We start from the raw sequence: 20,276 nt of genomic DNA on the forward strand, positions 1-20,276 counted from the left end.
AAAGAAAGAAAGAAAGAAAGAAAGAAGAAAGGAAGAAAGAAAGAAAAAGAAAAAGAAAAAAAAAAGTGTCTGAAGAAGGAAATGCTTTCAAAGATGCTGGGAGTTGAGGCAAGACTGGAACAAAGTGTGTCCGCCCGCCATGTCTGAAGCCAGAGTTCCCATATCCTTCTCTGCAAAGCTTCCAGGACGAGGCCTAACCATCACTGGCTCAGCTGAATGCCTGGTGTTGTGGCTGTGTTCGTACAGCTCACTTGGCGAGACATCATGGTGTGCTGTGAACGCTCTCGCATGGTCTGAAATCATGGCTTAAATATGCCAAAGGAAGTGGAACTGTTCACCTAAATGCATCTTCCTTTCTGAGGAGGGACTGATGTCTTACTCTTCTTTCTGACCCCATAGTGATCTGTACATATTTGGCATTGACTATATATTTTCCTCAAAAAGCTCCTGGGGAGAAGAGGTGTGCGCATGCGCTCACATGTGCTCTCGCTAGGGCAAGTCGGCTGTCGGGGCATCGGCTCTGACCGTAGAGCAGAAAGCAAATGCTGGAGCAAGGGACCTGTTGCTCCACGGGGGCGGATAGCTTGGTATTCACCTATCGCCATGGTCATGCAGGATAAGCTGGACGGGGGCTCCGTCACAGGTCTTTTACTCACAGCCCTTTGAGAATTTGCTAAGATTAATAGATCCTCTCACCCCGACCCCTAAAAATGCACATACACACTAATGCACGCACTCATAACAATTATGGACCCTCTCACTATTTTTAAAAGATTTTGTTTATTTATTTGAGAGAGAGTGTGTGTGTGAGAGTGAGTGGCAGGGGAAGGGGTAGAAGGAGAGGGAGGGAGAGAATCTCAAGCAGACTCCATGCTGAGCATGAAGCCTGATGTGGGGCTCGATCTCACAACCCTGAGATCATGACCTGAGTTAAAACAAGAGTGGGATGCTCAGCTGACTGAGCCACCCAGGTGCCCCCTTCTCCCTCTCTTTGAACAAATCCCTAACAACCAAGTATGTTGTATATATATATATATATATATATATATAGACACAAAATGTCAGAAAGGTCATCAATCCCTCTCAAAGCCACCCAGAGCCCGCTGACCCCTTTCAAAACCATTCCAAAATACCAGGAATAAAAAACCCCGCTCCTCAGGAACAGGAGCAATCCACTCTAGAATCCACTGTCTGTGGGAGAGTGGAGGCTCCATTTACATATTATCTGAGCAGTTGTTCTAAAGGACACAGAGAAACGCCTCTATGCTCAGACCCAAATGTACCATGTCCTTTTGGCATTTATTTTTTCATTTGTTCATTAAGAGCCTACCAAGTGCCAGACTATAGTAAAGCAGCAGGAAACTCCCAGAAGGAAGTTTGGGACTGCTTCCACACTTGCACTGGATCGCTGGCTGAGGGCCAAGGCAATTTTGATGCAGTCTGTGTGAAGAACACTGACGGGGCGCCTGGGTGGCTCAGTCCTTAAGTATCTGCCTTCAGCTCAGGTCATGATCCCAGAGTCCTAGGGTCTAGTCCCGCATCGGGTTTCCTGCTCAATGCGGAGTCTGCTTCTCCCTCTCCCCCTTCTCTCCCCCTCACTTGTGATCTCTTTATCTCTCTCCCAAATAAATAAATAAAATCTTAAAAAAAACCCCAAAACGCTGATGTTCCACATTGGGCATATGCAATTTTATGGGATGTCCCAAGTCAAAAGCAAACTGACATGCAAACAACATAGGTGGGGATTACATTTAGGTGAGATGGGGTCAACTGTTGCTTATATTGGATGATTTCTGATTCATACACAGATGCCTGAAATTTTCTCAAATTACCTTCACTTCCTATACTTATAGTTTCAAGTTCTGAACCAAAAGATTCATAAAGAACCAAAATAGAATAACATGCAATTTTTGGCCAGAAAGGGATTAAAAATCTTCTAGGGAGTATGAGTTGATTGGAATTTCAGCTAGTGTTAAATACAGTCCTTTAACGGAGAGCCAAGGAATCAGAGGAAGGAATAATGAAATCTGATTTCTGGGGAGGAAGAACCTAGGATACTTCAGAGAAAAGTACAATATTTAGATAAAAAACTGAAAGAGAGGCAGAAGTCCCACAGGAAGAGACAGGAGGGAGAGCATTAGGAGGAAAGAAGGAAATAAGCCAAAACAGGTGGTGTGATAGTTCAGAAGGTTTTCAGAGAAAAGAATATTCCATATATGTAGCTCATTAAGTTCCAGGAGAAAAATATTGGGAGATGCAGTAATAAATGAGTTGGAATTAGATCATGGCAGGCCTTGAATACTGAAATGAAACTTCTGGACATGGCCCTTAAATTCTACTCCTTTCTACACTCTTCCCTATCTCAGTCAGTAGTGCTTAGTTGAGCCCAGTTATCCAGGCCCAGGACCTTCGGGTGTCTTTAACTACTGAATGTCCCCATCTGTTGACAAATCCAGAATATTCTACTTGGCTATGTGCCCACAACACTGCATTTTATGCTCCTCACACATTAAAGTGGTTTGCTTTTGGTACTTATTTCATTCTATCATTAGTTGTTGTCAGTACTGTTACTTCTAGTAGAGAAGGGATAGTACCTTTTATACTTCTGTCTTCTCCCCGTACCTTTTACACTCCCTCCCTCCATATAAATTTAAATTCCAGTTAGTGAACATACAGTTTAATATGAGTTTCAGGTGTACAATAGAGTGATTCAACACTTCCATACATCACCCAGTGCTCATGATGACAAGTGCCCTCCTTAATTCCCATCAGTTATTTAACCCATCCCCTACCCAATTCCCTTCTGGTAACCATCAATTTGCTCTCTATAGTTAAGAGTCTCTTTCTTGGTTTTCCTCTTTCTCTCTTTTATATATATACATATAACATTTACATTATATATATATCATATATTAAATATATATCTAGATAATATTTACATTATATATAATATAGTAAATATATTATGTATTATATATTATATTTATTTTAAAATATTTGTGTATATCATATATATTATGGAAAAATATATATGTATATATATTTTTTCCCTTTTTGTTCCCAAAGCTTGTTGATGGGAACATGGCCAGGAGTCTGGAGTTTACTTACTAGGCAATCAAGAGCCATATAGAGTTAGTGAGGTACAATGAAAATATTTGGAGATATATATATATATATATATACCCCTTTGTATTGGGAGTATTACTGGCTGATAAACTTCTAGAAATAGGCTTGATATGCAATGTTTAAATTTTGATAGGTTCCCTCAATTTGCCTATGTAAGAGATACAACATGTATGTTTCCATCAACAGTCTATGCACACGTGCATTTGCCTACATCACTGATTAACACATATTATACAAACCTAAACTTTTTGTAGCACTTGCTTTATTTCCTTTCTGAATCATTAGTAAGGTAGGATAGGTATCTTTTCACTTAAATGCTACTTGGATTTTTTTCCTATGAGTTGCCTCCTCTTATTCTTTGTCCAGTTTTTCTAATGGAACGCTTTGTCCATTTCTTAGCAATCTGTATCAAGTCAGTTTAATGTGCCCAACAGCCCATCCACTGTTATAAATTTTGAAAATAATTTCTTCAAGTCTTCTGTCTGTATTTAGACTTTCCTAGTGCTATCTTTTGTTGTTCAGAAGTTTAAATTTTTATGAAGGTAAATCTGTCAATCTTTTAAAATATAACTTCCAGGTCTTATGTCAAGCTTAGTAAGATACATTATAGAAATATCTTCCTTATTTTTCTTATTGTGTTCTGGTAGTTTAACTTTTGTGTTTAGAATGTCAATCCTTTTGGTATTTTTTTTTAATGATGTGAGATAGTTTCTTATATGGCATATTATTCTTGTAAAAAATGCTGGGTTTGCTAGCATTTATTAAATTTTATCGATCTCTATTCATAAATAGAGATTGCTTGCCCTATAACTTCTACCTTGTAAAATTTTGGAAGGTCATATACCCAGTTGTTAACTCTGAAAAGTGAAATTGGGAAGCAATGATATTATGTTGAATACTTTTGTACTTAAAATATTCTTTCAGAGAGCAATATTACATTTCTAATTTTAAAAAATTAAAAATTTGATCACTGTTGAGGAAAGCTGTATTTATCAGTCTAGATTTTAGGCAGATGACTCTGATAAAAATAAAGGGCTAATCAAAAAAATGAAATAAGATGGGACCAGGGAGGGAGACAAACCATGAGACTCTTAATCTTACAAAACAAACTGAGGGTTGCTGGGGGGTCGGGGAGAGGGTATGTGCTAGGGTGAGTGCTATGAATTGTGTAAGACTGATGATTCACAGACCTGTACCCCTGAAGCAGATAATACATTATATGTTAATAATTTTTTTTTTTTTTAAAGGACTGATCAAGAGGTAAGGGACCAAAAGGGCTAGATTCTGAACAAAGGTGGGGAAAACAGAAAGGAAAGGCTAGTTCAAGAAGGTTGAAAATGGTTGTCAGGGGAATGAAAAGGAGAGGCAAAGACTGGGACCAGAAGAATGCTTTAATGTTGCCAACTGCCATGACTCCCGGCAGAAAACGATGATGTTAGCATTTCCCAGTCATTGATGGTGTGGTATATTTGCCTAATAGATAGAGAGAACCTGAAAATAATCTGAACCCATAGCATATTCATGTACAACATCTACAGTATTCAACCTGTTTTCTCTTTTCTCCTGCAAAAACGAGCCAGCCGTGCTTCCTATTTTAATGAAACACCTGTATCATTTGTTACTAAGTTTTTCTCCAACTATGATAATTTACCTCACTTTCCAGTTTTTACCTATAGTCAAATGTGCTTCTATGACAGAATACACTGTCCCGAAGGTTCCGGCCTTTTTTGAGGGGACAACTGTTCTCTATTTCCTTAGCATGATGTCAGTAGCCAGAGACGATGGTCCTCCGGAGGGGACCAAGTCTGGTTCAACATCAGTCTTCGGCTCCAGGAGGAAGCTGGGCCCCTCACTGACTCTCGCTCAGGCTGGGCATGGCATACAGTGCATCTGAGCTGAAGAAGAGCTCCTTCCTGAGACCCCATCTAAGACCTATTTCGTGAACAGAAAGGGGTTTAAGAGCGAGAAAGATTTGGTGGCGAGAAAACTTGTATTTCATCACTGAAGCCTGATGCACACATTTGACATTTTCCCTTTGGTACCTAGAAAAATAAACCAACCTGTTCCACTTACCTAGATCTGATTTTTAAAACCTTGATTTACGGCACATTCAGGTATCCCCAACTATAACAGCATTTAGGTCAGTGTTCAACTGGGAGACCCTGGTTGCTGAATTCAGAGAGATTAACGGATTCCTCTTTTGAATTATTATTCCTATTGTTTTTGTGCTAAAGTTACTTATTACACAAAGATGTATGCTCAGTGGCATAGAGAAAAATGAATCTGGCTATCATTTTCTGTCTGTCTAGATATCTACATGTGGCTTTTAGGACAGATGGACCTATTTCTTGGCCCTTGACACTGGTTCAAAGGTTGTTATCTTTTCCAGGAAAATATTCTCTTATTCTTAGGAAGGAATCTCCAAAACTGAGCCCAGAAAATGGTCTTGGGCCCAACAATATTAACTAAAAATCTGATCACTGAGAAAAAAATAGGAACTTGTTTGATGATAACACTTAGTTCTTTCAAAGCTGAGCCACAGATTTTTATAACCCTGAATTCGTTTACAATGAAGCCACCCAAGGAACAGCATCAATAACTTAACATGAAAATCAACTTTTTCTTTTCTCTTATGTTGTTTAGCTTTCAATTAAAAACATTATTTTTTGCATCTCAATACCAATTTTATAAAGGCGTAAGGAAACATAAATGCAAGGCTAGTTGGGTCAGGGAGGGGTTTACCAGCGATGACTGTCTGACAGCTAATCTGCTCAGTCTTTTGTCAGTAGTCCTGAAAGGTATTCAAGCAGAGGTTCCATAAGAGGAATTGCCGCGATTTTTAGAGACCTAACAACATATAATTTTGTTAAATTTGCATTCAAATAAATGCTTGCTTAAAAAAAATGCACCCGCTTGTTTCTATGACAATAGGCACAGTGAAATGATGCTCATACAGATGTGATGATGATTGTCACTCCCTGTTACTGCTGTTATTTTTTCCTTGAACAATTCATTAAATTCTTCTCTGCTCTCTATCATTCAATCATTTGATATGCCTCAGTAGACAAAACCATGTCAAGGAAGTCTAAAGGATGTTTTGCTAATACTAAGAAACCAAAAGACATTATTCTATTGTTACCCCTGAGACAATGTCTATTGACTTTGCTAATTGGATAATCAGTGTTCTTCTATAATTCAGGAGTAAAATATTTTATAGCTAGCAAGAATAAGACTATGTGGTTGCCTCCTAATCAATGTACACTTCAAAATACTTACTGCTTTTAATACGGGTGACATTTTTTAATACCGTGTTGTGTCTTTACATATAATAACATATAGTCTAAAAACATCCAAATCATTATAAGCATACTTCCTGAAACGACACATAATTGAAAAACCTGGGTTTTTTTTTTTTTTTTTTGGTTTTTCGTTTTTTTGCTTCTATGCAGGAAACAGTGTAACTATCAAAGGCGTTAAACTTCTTAAAAGACATAATGCCATTATGCATTTTTAAATACTAGACATTTTAGCTATCATAGAAATTATAATGAAAAATTAAATTGCTAATGAACGTATATACTACCTCGTATAAAGTGATGACACCATATGTTTGAATGGGTTCTCGCCATTGAAGAAATATCTTCTCTTCAAAAGTACTTCCTTGGATGGATTCAGTAGGAACAGCTCCTGGCACTAGAAGGGGGTGAAAAATCAATAAATGTTTGAAATACTCCCCCAAATTAGATTTTCCTAGACATATTAGGTTTTTTACTCTCAATTGAGATATAAGATTTAATAGTCCATAAATACACTTAGTTTTCTTTTAAAACCATTTTGGCCACACTGTCCTTATAAAGAAAATAGTCTCATCACCTTTTTCTTTAAAGTTTGAATCAACTAGACGAAGCTCAGTAATCACCTTTTAAATGAACTTTTACATTCTTCAGAAATAAGATACAGAGCAATAAGAATTCCCACACATTGCTCATGAGAGCAGAAATGGGTACAGCCACTTTGGAAAATAATTTGGTAGTATTTAGTAAAGTTAAAGAGGCATGTATCATATGACCCAATAATCCTACCTCCAGGTGTATTTCCTAGTAATATTCTTGCATGTATGTACCAAGAGACATATAGTAAGATGTCAACATAGCTTTTTTTTTTTTTAAGATTTTATTTATTTGACAGACAGCAATCACAAGTAGGCAGAGAGGCTGGCAGAGAGAGAGATGGGGAAGCAGGTTCTCTGCTGAGCAGAGAGCCTGATGTGGGGCTCGATCCCAGGACTCTGAGATCATGACCTGAGCTGAAGGCAGAGGCTTAACCCACTGAGCCACCCAGGTGCACTGACATAGAATTTTTTAACAAAAATAATAATTTGGGGACAAACTGAATGGTTTAATAAATTGTTATAGTCACATAATATAACACAAAAAAGAATGAGTATAAATGACAGCTATATACATTATATAGATGAATTTTATATTTATAATTTTATATTTTTATATATTTTACAGTTACAATATCAAGTGACAAAATTATGTGAAAGGAAAATGGATATGAACTATTGTACTGACATTTAACATATCTGTTAAAAATGCACACAAAATAGATATTCTAAAAAGATGTGATATAGATGAAATAATATGTAGTAATAAATATTTAAACAATTTTTATTAATTAACGATACAAAAGACTTTGGGAATTTTTATGCCAGCTTTTAAAACCTGAAATATGCAACACCTTTTGACTAGTTTTCAGATAAATCTAATTGACATAAGAAAAGGTGGAAATTTACCTGCCAATTTTCTATAAAATAACATTTAATGTTATTTTTAAAATATTGTTTATCTCATTTTCATTTAAATTCAGTTTTTGCATTGCATCATATCGTACAAAATTTAGTATATTAGTGTGTCTATTCTATTTAAAAACTAGTATATCTGTTGTACTTATACATATATTTGAAGGTACATGATCAGATTTTTTGGTGACTCTATGGGTAATCATAAAGTGGTGAGAGAGGACTCAAAACTTACTGCGAAGCTACAGTATCAAGGCTGTGTGGTATTGACATAAAGATAAACATTCAAATTAGTGGAGCAGAATTGAGAGTACAACCTACATTTGCAGTCAATTGATTTTCATTAAGGGCCCAGGAAAATTTAAAGGGAAGATAATACAAATGGTGCTGGGACAACTGGATATTCATATGTGAAAAAATGAAGCTGGATTCTTACCTCAAACCATATAAAAGGTTATATCAAAATTGATTAAGAGCTCAATATAAGAGCTAAAACTACAAAATTCTTAGTATAAAACATAGATGTGAATATTCATGATCTGGGATTAGGCAATAAGTTTCTTGGACATGACACCAAGAGCAAAAGCAACAAAAAAATATACAGATAAACTGTACATCATCAAAATGAAAAGCTTTGTGCTTCAAAGGGCACTATCAAGAAAGTGAAAAGACAACACAGAATGGGAGAAAAGCTTAACAAATCATGTATCTCGCAAGAGGCTTATATCTTAAATACATAAATTACTAAAAACCAATAAGAAAACAAATAATCCAATTAAAAACAGGCAAAGGGTCTGTATAAACAGTTCTCCAAAAAAGATATACCAATGGCCTATAAGCACATGGAAAGATGCTCAACATCATCACCTAACAGGAAAATGCCAATCAAAACCACAACAAGATAGCCCTTTGCACCACTGAAATGGCCATAGTCCGAAGGCAGATAATAAGTATTGGTGAGATATGGAGAAACTGAAATCTGCATACACTGATGGAGGGAATATAAAAATCCTACATTTTCAAAGGAGGATTTCAAAGGATCTCCTTTGAAAATGGTCTAGCAGCTCTTCAAATAGATGCACATTGTGAATTTCACTCCTAGGTACATACCTAAGAGAACTGAAAACATATACTACTCAAAAAAGTCTACACAAATATAAAATTATACATGAATATTAATATATTAACATTAATAGCATTTTCATAATAGCCCCAAAGTATAAACAATCCAAACGTTCATCAACTCATGAATGGGTAAATACATCTCAATAAAGTTAGAAAAGGGGGTGGGAGAAGTTTTAGATTATGGGAGTATATGAATAGTCCTTTAAGGGCAGATAAGATCTCCAAAGATTGGAAAGAGTGCCTAGAATTGCAAAAGGACATTCACAGGCAGTCCACATTTTTTTAGATGAGGGGGTACAGAGGTGGATGTAGGATTTTATAGTTATTTTAAATAGAGCTCAGTATAGCTTGGCAGAAAAAAAAAATACTGATTCTGGATTGCAGGCATGGGTTCTCATTTAAGACTTCTCAGTAATTAAACAATGTAGTTTGGGCAATTCACTGAACCTCTTGGGTCTCAGGTGCCTCATGTTTAAAGTGAAGAAATTGGACTAAGTTCATCTTTACTATCCAAACTCTAAATAACATACAAATATTCTCTCTTGTGATACCTTTAACATTAGTAAAAAGACAATTTTTCCCATGCACTTTTTCATGAAGTAAACAATATTCAATAGAAATAGTATACCACAGTAAAACTCACAAGGTTCAATGAATTGTAGCCTTTTATAATAGTAGATACATAAAGTGACCTCATCATTCTTTTCTCTTCAAACTCAGTATTGACAATTATTCTATTTTTGTCGTTCTTTCTCTTTCTCTTTTTGAAGTCTTTGTTGTTGTTGTTGTTAGGAAATATAATTTGAAATAAAAGGTTTTCTAATTAACTGGATGCCAGTGTGCAATGAAAATAATAGGTTTTTATTTGGAAATTATGCATGCCCCAACTTCTGGGAATAACAAGACAATTTAAACAAACAAAAAGATAAGTTATTCTGATCTCAAGTTTCGACAGAACTTAACAGAACTCCTAGCTCATGTCCTTTCTCAATCTGAAACCCAAAAGGGGTAAGGGGGTCCATGCATGTGGATTCATGAATAAGACATACCTGCTCATCTCTAGAAATGACTACATCTTCCCCTGTTGTTGATTAAAACATTACTGTTGATTAAAACACGAATGAGATGATTATCAACAAACTTTACTGTTTTATCTAAGGACTAACAAAATACATTTGAGTGTTTTGATACCTACTCAGTATGATGCCTAATGTTACAGAGGAACAGAAGGATTTTCTCTCTAGTTTTTAGGTAAGAGACGAAAGATTGTATATAACAGAGAGAGAGATCAAGGAAAGGTCATAAGGAATTGCTTTGAATCATTATAGCAATAATAATGACCACTTATTAAAGTGTCCCTCCCACCCTTGTCACCTACAAAGAATTCTCTATGTAAATTGCCTCTAACTCTAATATGGTTGAGAACTGTTACTACTTTCACTTCTCAAGTGAGGAAATTAAAGCCCAGAGATTTAAAGATTCTTATCAGGTGCAAAGGAGGTCAGAAGGATGAGAGTGCTACAGGCTATAAGAATTGGAGGCAGCTCTTTGAAGGACCTAAAGGCTGACGAGCCCTTTGAAGGGCAGCAGAGGAGATGGAAGGGAGAGGCAGCCAGGTGGAGGGCAGGAGGCCCAGGAGAACAGACCTTGAGGAAGAGCCTGGAATGGAAGAAGCGTGACCTATTGCAATGACGTCGGGGTGACATCTTTGCAGAATGAGTTGCACTGGAGGAAAAGCCACTAGTTCTAGAGAAGGAGTCAGGAATACAGAAAACCTTGAAAGTCAAGATTTAAATTAAGTCGTTGAGAGCTCCATGGAGAGAGTGACACGATGTAGATGTATTTTATTTTATTGTTAAATTTTGTTTAAATTCAAGTATAACTAACTGAGAGTGTTATATTAGTTTTAGGGGAACAATGCAATGATTCAACAATTCTATATACATTTCTCAGTGCTCATCAGGGTAAGTGTACTTTTAATCCCATTTATCTCTTTCACCCATCCCCCCCACCTACCTCCCCTCTGGGGACCACCAGTTTGTTCTCTTTATTTAAGAGACTGTTTTATGGCTTGCCTCTTTTTTCCTTTGTTCATTTGATTTTTTTTTTTAATTCTACATATAAATGATATCATTGATGTTTGTTTTTCTCTAACTTGTTTCACCCTCTATGTCCCTTATGTCCATCCATGCCATGTGGCAAGTTTTCATTCTATTTTACAACTGAATAATATCCCATATATCATCCATCTATATATGGACACTTGAGTTGCTTCCACATCTTGATTATTATAAATAATGCTGCAATAAAAATAGGGGTGCATATGTCTTTTTGAATATTGTTTTCTTTTTTTTTTTTGGCAAATACCCAGTCGTGAAATTACTGGATCATATGGTATTTCTATTTTTAAGTTTTTCCAGGAACCTCCATACTGTTTTTCACAGGGGCTGCACCAATTTACATTCCCACCAACCATGCATGAGGGTTCCTTTTTCTCTACATCCTTGCCAACACTTGTTATTTCTTGTGTTTTTGATTTTGGCCATTCTTAGTTTTAATTCGCATTTCCCTGATGATTAGTGATGTTGAGCATTTTTTCATGTGTCTGTTGGCCACCTGTATATCTTCTTTGGAAAAATGTCTATTCAGGTTTTCTGCCCATTTAATTGGATTATTTGTTTTCTTGGTACTGAGTTGTATAAATTCTTTAAGTTGCATAAATTATTTATATATTTTGAATATTAACCCTTATCAGATATATCATTTACAAATACCTCCTTCCACTCAGTAGGTTGAATTTTTGGTTTTTTGACTATCTCTTTTGTTGTGCAGAAGCTTTTTATTTTGATGTAGTCCCCAAAGCTTAATTTTGCTTTTATTTCCCTTGCTAGAGGAGACTTACCTAGACAAATGCTGCTATGACCAACGTCGAAGAGAGAGGACTCGAGTAAATAAAATCATAAATGAAGGAGGAGAAACAACAACCGACACCACAGAGATGCAATTGTATTTTAAAGATTAGTTTTGTGGGTGTGTAAGCAACATTAGAATGGGGTAAAACTGAAACCACCAAGGAAAGCTAGAAATTTCAGCATGAAATAATGAGGATCTGGATATAGTAGTGGAAAAGGAGAGAAAAGCACACTCTAATATTTTAGGAGTAGAAATAGCAGGAGTTAAACCAAAGTAAGCACAGAAATGTGGGGGTTGGGGGATAGGGAAGAGTCAGAGGTGACCCACTGACAACGTTGGTACTTTCTTTTCACTTTTCAGAGAGATAATGGAGAACTGGAAGAAAGAGACAGGGTTTCTAGCCTCAGCCTGATGGGGTGACCTGTAGCAAACTCACATTCCTTACAAAAATAATGGCAGTAAGACAACTATTTGAGAGCAACCAGCACAGGTAGATTGTGGGGCTATAGAAAAGAGAACAGGAATTTGTAGGGTCAGCTCCTCATTTATCCTGGCTGTTCCCACATTTTCCTTCCACAGCAATATACTGGGTGTTATATAGGTAATAAACACTCAAAAATACTTCGTTAGCTCTTTAAATGGTACAATAGAGTATTGTTGTAAACATTTAATGTATGTTATATTCAATAATCAAGGATCATGGCATAATCAGCTGCATAAGAAAAAAAAAAGTGTAACATCCCTTTTTCCCAGGAATAAGTAAGTACATTCATTTGATGTGTTTCTCAAGTTCTTTGTCACTTCCTCTGATGCCTGGCAAATAAATTGTAGGTCAAATATATGGTACACTACCTCTGCACTTTATGTGCCAAATGTAAATGTTATTGTACATGGGAGTCCTCTGTACAATCAATGTAAAACTCATATATTCTTGTTATGGGATTCAATGTATAATTTTACTATTTTAAATTATTTCAGAGGTTTATGGCAATTGTGTATTTGCTTTTTTTGATGAGTTGCTGGTGACATGCATTGTCTATTTGTTAAATCCTTGTTTATTGAGGTAATATCCAATTACAATATTGTTCCTATGGGAAAGTATGATCTATTACACGGCCACCAACCTAATGAGGTAATTTCTCAGCACTGTGCTGAAAAGCAAGGGCAGCCTCTATTTTCAGCTGAATTTTTATATGAACAATGAAGTATGTTTCAGAATACCGTTTCAATATATTTAAATAAGCAGTTCATATAAAGAATACCCCAGCAGCAACTCTTAAGTCCAACATGATTATAAAACTTGAATGAAGAACTATTTAAAGCAATATAGCATAATTATATATAGAAAGGTAAGTATATGACTCATAAGGAATTAAACCTCTACATCTTTCTTCCTTTACCTTTTCAAAGCCATGCTTATGTTCCCAGAAGCACATTTATATTATTCAACCGAGTAACTAGTTCCTTCATTTTCCTTTTAGAGATCTCAATTTAAAAGAAATAAAAGCTGCTTTTCTGAGGGCATGTGTATTTCATACAAACACAGCATTGAAAAGTACTCACAATCTTCATCCGTCTGTACTATGAGTTCTTGACTTTCCTTCCGTCCCTCAGGATTCATGAGGATGAGTTTCACACTGACATTGGTATACGGTGAAAGGTTAGTGATTGTATGTTGAGGGTGTGAGTTATCTGTGTCCCAGCTTACTTCTTCTCGCACTTGCTCCTGTCCTCCGACTTGGTAACAGTAGTGGACTGTGAGATTATAACTATGGCAACGAGTGACATTATATCCAAATGGCTCCCAGCGGATAGTGATTTGTCGAGATTTGACTTCTACCACTTCTAGTTTTCTTGGGCCACGCATGGGATCTAATATAGAAAAGAAAAGGAGAACAAGAAAACATAAGAGAAATGAATGATAAGAGTTCTGGTGAAGCCCAAATGTCAGATAGTCCTCCTTATTCCCAGGATCTGGTCTTCTCTTCTTCCATGATTAATGAAACCCCTAAAGCTTAGCTGGGCGTAGCACCACCCAGAATTAAGACTAGAATTTTTAGTGTCTTCTGCAGTGAGATATGGCCATATGCCTACATTCTGGTGAATGGCATATGAGATGAGATAAAGAACAGTTTCTGGGAGGTATCTGGTAAGAAGAAAGGCTCACCATCTTTTTTTCCCATCTTCCTACCCATTAGGTAGATTGAAGATATGATGTTTTTTGCTCATGCCGCCATGACGGACCAGGAAGCACTTAAAGATTAACCATTCAAAGTAATGATGAGGAAGGATCCAGAGTTCCTGATAACTGTTGAATTACTGTAATATCCTGGAACTACTTCTGAAACTTTCATTAGAGAGAAATACAGTGCTTTTATTTAAGGCTCTTTTCCTCTGAGGCTCTGAAACATGAAACCAATCTTAATGCTCATTGATAAATTTATTTTATCTTTTAAAATTAATTTGTAATTATGTAATTGGAAAACATAAGAGAAAAGCTTGAGAATTCAGCATGAAATAATATAATGATTAGAGAACATAAACTTCTGAGCAGGACTCCAGGCCTTTTGTGACTTTTGATTTGTATAGAATTTCATGCAATTACTGATCTTTCCTATCCCTGACAATGTCTTAGTATTATTCTTGAGCCCAAGCTCCAGATACAGAGTTTCAAGCTTAGAAACCTAAATGGCATGCAGGGAATATAAGCATTTTAAATGGTTTAAAAGAAAGAATATATACACAGGCTGCTTAAATGTCTTTATGAAATGATGATGAAAATACAGTAATATTAAATACATAACATTTACTGAGTACTTATTATGTGCTACACACTTTTCTAAGAAGTTTACCTTTTATGGGTTTGGGGAGAATCTGATCTTAAATGTTCTGTTTTGGGATATCCATAAATACACTTACTCCATATAGTCTGATTTTTTGCTTTCCTTAATTGTGGTCATCAGACATGAATGCAAAGAGATCTATAATTGGTAAGGAAAAGTCAGCATGAAAACTTGAGAAATAATAGCTACCATTTACTGTACGTGCATTTATTATGTGTAACTTGCTTTATATGTAGTCTTTATTCCTCAAAACAATCCTGAGAACCAACTACTATTCTTCCCAATACATAGATTAAAAAATTGCAGCCAAGGTTGGTTCAAGAACTTGGCTCCAGGCTTGATTGTGGCTATTGATTCATACCTGTCTGACAATGAGACATGCTGCTTTAACTCACTACTGCAGTGTCTCTACCAAAGTAAAAGAAAATCAGATAAAAAGAAATTGGAATATTCAATATACCCCAAACTTCTAAAACATGACCAAAGAATGTAAAATATAGTAAATTGCATGTATTTAATCTTGGAACACAGGTGTTGTGAAGACTCTTCTCTTTCTCATGCCATAGAAGAGGGATCTAAGCCATGTTCCCAATTCAGCTTTGGCAGACATCCCTCCCTATACTTTGTGGCTACTGGAAATTTATCTGGACTGTTACTGAAGTTCATTTCTTGATTTCCATCTGTGCATAAATTCCTGGTTTGCTCTTAAGACCTAGGGAGAACCTAGAACTACTCCCTTTCCTGTGACCTCCAACAAATGAAAACATTTCAACTGAAATAATGCTTTGTATTTTTATATGCAAGATGGGATTTATCTGCCAGATATCTGCTCAAACCATAAAATAAGGTTAATAATGATCATTCATGCTACTCCATCCTGTAATAACTCTAGGAACCAAGGACGAGTAAGACAAAGGCTCCCCCAGGGAACCTTGAGTGGAATTACCCTGGAATGTTCCTTACTACTAAATCAATTTTTTATATTTAAATTACTAGTGTTAAGGGAAATATCATAAATAAGTTATTTAGAAATATAACTTGAAAATTTTTTTTCAAGTCTAGTGACTTTGTACAATGCAAAGGAAATGTCTAATTTTATATAATGCTTCATTAGTTTAATGTTTACAAAAACTTTTAATAAGCTCCAGATCCCTTATACATAAGCAGATGAACATGCATCTCTTTGCCGGCTTCCTTATTAATCACAGGTATCCATTAGAAGTGTTCTAATGCATTTTCCCAAGGTTTTCATTAATCTTACTTACTAATAAAATGACTAAATATTTCAGATATCAGTTTAAACAATGCTGTTCTACCTTAATTTCCATAGAAACCTACTTTCTACTGCACAAATAAGCCTGCATCAATTCAGTACTTCTTAGTCAAGGAAATACAGACATGAAAGAAATTCCACAATTAAAAACCCAAGAGTTCTATCTGTTTACTGCTCAAGTTTTCTTGACATGCATGCTAGTTTCCTCTCTGTTACTATCTATAAAAATTCCATTATGGTAAAATTGTTTCAAACTTTACATAAATTTGCCAAGTAAAATAGTTAAGGATAGCACAAAACAACCATATCTGTGACCAAGTTTCCAGAGTCCCTACTGTCAAGAGTGGTAACTAGCAGACTAGAGATAGGGGCTGTATGAAGTCTAAAGCTTACACAAAAAGAGGTTTGTGCTCACTGACTTGCATCTTCAAGATTCTGGCTAACCAAAACAAAACTATCTCACAGAGCTGTTACAAATAGAGTATCTGTACTTAATGTTCTTCGTGGGTCTTTATCTAGGGTATAGTGCTGTTGTGTCTCCTACAATGGCCATACCAAAATGGCAGGATCAAATCGTATCAACAAGGGCCAGGGATGAATGCCACTTTGACCATCATTCTATCCCAATCATTCTATGACTTCTTCCACTGGTCGAAAGCTTAAGACAGAAGCTGAATCAATACCACGACACAGGCAACACAGTCTACCTTAGATGGAGACCTGCCATTTCTCTTGGGCCAGAGGGAAGTGTTAGGTAAGCGTGATGGGAAAATGAGGTCTGATAGCATAACTGGATGCTATGCATTAACCAGTAGCTGTGATAACACGCTGTTTTGAGGGTAGTGTTGGTAGGCAAAGTCCAATGACTCAGGGAAACTGAAAATCCTTCCAACTCATCCCAAGCAAATGGCCTGATTTCATTGTCTCTTTTTTTCTTCTCTTCTGCTATTCTTCAAATTGAGCTCTGATCCAGAAATGGTTTATAATGGTTACATCTTAAGTTAGTGTTTGTAGTATCTTTATCTTCAATACATATGCTGGAACCATTTCTATTAGTGTGCCGCTAAGTGTGAATGAGGCATTCCATAGGGACATTTACTCTAGGGAGTTCTACTGATGATCACCGCAGACTTTGAAGGGCACTGTTGTAGAAATATATCACACTAGAAGCAATAAATGGCAACTTTATAACCAGAAATGTGTAATTTCAGTTGGCTAATTACAACTCATACTGCATTTCTAGGAGCAGAATGCGAGCACTGTCAACAAAATTTGGAATGTATTGCTACCATTAGATGCACACAAAATAAATCTCTTAGGGTTAGCTAACAGGGCAATTAATTATATTCCTAGGACCACTTGTTGTCGGATATCTGCTTCTTTCTCCTCAGAATCCTAGAGATGCTACTGAGGACATGAGTCGCTTCCAAGGCCGTTTGTCTTCACACTCATACCCTCGGCCCTCACTGGAATGGGTCTCATGACAGGCCCCACTGGCATGAATCATGAGGCCAGCCGGCCAGGTCTGGGCCTATGGGCTCATGATAAGAGACTAGAACAGCCTCCCTGAGGAGCGCAATGGCTTGTCTCGCCTGCAGCTTAGTCAGGGAGTTCTTACCGCTTCCCGGGCTGGTGGCAGCATTTTTCATTCTGTTCTCTTTCTGCCAGTTGCAGCCAGGTTTCCTGCAGAGAAGTGTGACAGTCGCAGTCCTGACCTGAGGGACCAGCAAGCCCCGTTCTAGCCTCTGGCACTTCTGCATCCTATTTAATCAGTGATCCTGGCTTCTACACTCAGTCCTGTTTTCCCATGAATAAGGGCAGAAACGGACTGGTAGGATCAATTTCCACCACAGGTTCAATTCACAGCTCATTTCTTTGGAACTCGGCTCTTTACTTCTATTACTACTACGGTGCTTTTTCAGAAACTCAATTTCAGAACCTGTGAGAGATATCTGGGTATAATTTCAGGACCCTGCCATTGATCATCAAAAACACAGATCACAACCAATGCTCCTGCTAACAGGTTTCTCTTTCCCCCCTCTTCACAAACTATCCAGAGGTCTATTACAATAAAAGGAATCACAACCAGAATGGCCTGGTGGGCCCCCTTTGGCACCTTTAGCTACCCTATTTCTGCCTCATCAGTCACACAAAAAGGAGACAAATAAAATCACAATGACTTTCTCTACTCATCAGTTAAATCAGAGCAATACCTGATTAATTAATATTATGTTGGCTTACCCAATCATTCAATACTAAGCAGCAAGGATTCCAGGCATGTGGCACTGTTTTCAAGTGACACAGCTATAATTTTTGGACTAGACAATGTTTTCCAGAGTTTAAAAAGTGCCCTTTGTCAGTGAGGCTGAAAATTTAATTTATAAAATTTGTAAAATTTAATTTATGCTACCCTACAGGCATGTATATATCTGGGATGTAAATTGAATAAATTAAAAGCTGCCATAAGAATCACATGAATTTGAATAGTCTCTTCCACCAAAATATTTTTTTCACAGGTATTGTATGAATTGTTTTGGATTGTATCATAATTAAAATCAAGAAATGTACTTGAAAGCAGTCTAGTTTTCTTAACTATTTCACACAATCCTATATAAAAGGATAGTTTCTTCCTAAATAAAAAAAATAAATTTCAGAAATAGTACTAATTAAAGAGACGAGAAGACAGGCCTATTGAATAAATTTGAATGGGAGTATAGCAACGTCAAGCCTCACACAAAATCAAACATTCTGCTTTCTTTCTTGGTTTAGGATGGACCTGCTCTTCATAATGTCCATTGTGTCTTCCAAGTGTGGGTTTGAACTTGGCCTAACTGATAAAGGTATGTTACCTATTATCCCATGTTGCTGGAAAATGGACTATACACTTATATTGATTGTTTTAATTTTCATCACAGAACAAAGCTGTAGCTGCTATTCACATTTTAGGGAAAATGTAAAGGATTCTTACATAATAAAATGACTAGGATACATATGAAGGTGAGAACACAGACCCTCCAGGAAGGAGGCTAAAGTTGTATAAAGTGCAAATAGGAGTAAACCACTCATAGCCTGGGAGGGAGAATTCTCTTGCGGTGTCATGTGAATTGAAAGAGTAGAGGGGACAAATGCTTTGTTTAGGTTTTGGTTTGGTTTTTACAATAAAAAAATAAAGTATATATATATAAACTATATATATATATATATATATTTATATATATACTATATATGTATTTATATAGAGAGATATATATCTCAGGTCTTTGGTTAATCATCTAATGTGCGTGTTTTTAGGATAATTTCTCCAAGTGTTTCAGAATAATATAATTTTGTAAAGTTTTATTTATTTATTTGAGAGAGAGAGAGAGAGAGAGAGAACATGAGTGGGAAGGATAGAGGGAGAGAATCTCAAGCAGAAAGAGCATGGAGACCAATGTTGGGTTCGATCTGATGACCTTAAGATCATGATCTGAGCCAAAGTGTTGGAAGCTTAACCAACTCTGCCACCCAAGCACCCCCTGGATAATATTTTTTAAGCAATTTTTTTTTTTAGCTTAATGTTCTTAAGTAAAATTTGTTGAAAGGTGAGCAGAAAAAAAGAAGCAGTGAATATTTTGCTGTTGACAACTTCTGAAGTAAAGAAATGTAGACATTGACAAAGTATTCAATGGCAATGACATCTGTCATATTTTATTCTGCCTGAATTGTTTAACTGCACAAAATAAGCCTAGGAGTCACACAATGGTTGAAAGATATTATTCTGGTAAACATAAAATGTTCTTTTTGTTGGTGTTAATTTAAGGTCTTTGAAATTCTTTTAAGGCCTTTGAAATTTTAAGTAATAAAACCTTTGAAACACATTGAAAAGTACCAAATAAAGCAATCACCTGTGTCCCTACCAATATCAAATGTTAACATTTTGTGTTTTGCTTCAGACCAGTTTTTATTAAAGAAATAAAATATTACTGATTATTAATTCTTTCCATTTTCCTGCAAGCAATTCCAAGGTTATTATATTTCATTCCCAGACATGTTTTTATATTTTTATTACATATATCTGTGATGCTTATAATTTTACATACCATTCTTTGCAACTTGAGAATTCATTCAATGTCAGTCAAATTGAAAAATATAAATCTAGTTATCATTTTAATGGGTGCACAGAATTCCATTAAGCAAAGGAACCATAGTTTAC

At 36.2% G+C, this 20,276-nt stretch overlaps 1 protein-coding gene across 2 annotated transcripts in view; it reads right to left on the minus strand.

The window, feature by feature from the left end:
* The window catches only part of LOC111142547 (protein tyrosine phosphatase, receptor type M), a 769,091-nt gene that overhangs the window by 285,777 nt on the left and 463,038 nt on the right, over positions 1 to 20,276 (minus strand). For both annotated transcript variants that reach the window (XM_022495809.1, XM_022495810.1), the window contains exons 8-9: positions 13,532 to 13,840; positions 6,710 to 6,819 (exon numbers count right to left, since the gene is read on the minus strand). In XM_022495809.1, the coding sequence (XP_022351517.1) occupies positions 6,710 to 6,819; positions 13,532 to 13,840 (419 nt within the window). The remainder of the gene's footprint in view (positions 1 to 6,709; positions 6,820 to 13,531; positions 13,841 to 20,276) is intronic.

Source organism: Enhydra lutris, unplaced genomic scaffold (assembly GCF_002288905.1).
Source record: "Enhydra lutris kenyoni isolate GAN:26980312 unplaced genomic scaffold, ASM228890v2 scaffoldscaffold8, whole genome shotgun sequence".
In the NCBI taxonomy this organism is placed as follows: domain Eukaryota; kingdom Metazoa; phylum Chordata; class Mammalia; order Carnivora; family Mustelidae; genus Enhydra; species Enhydra lutris.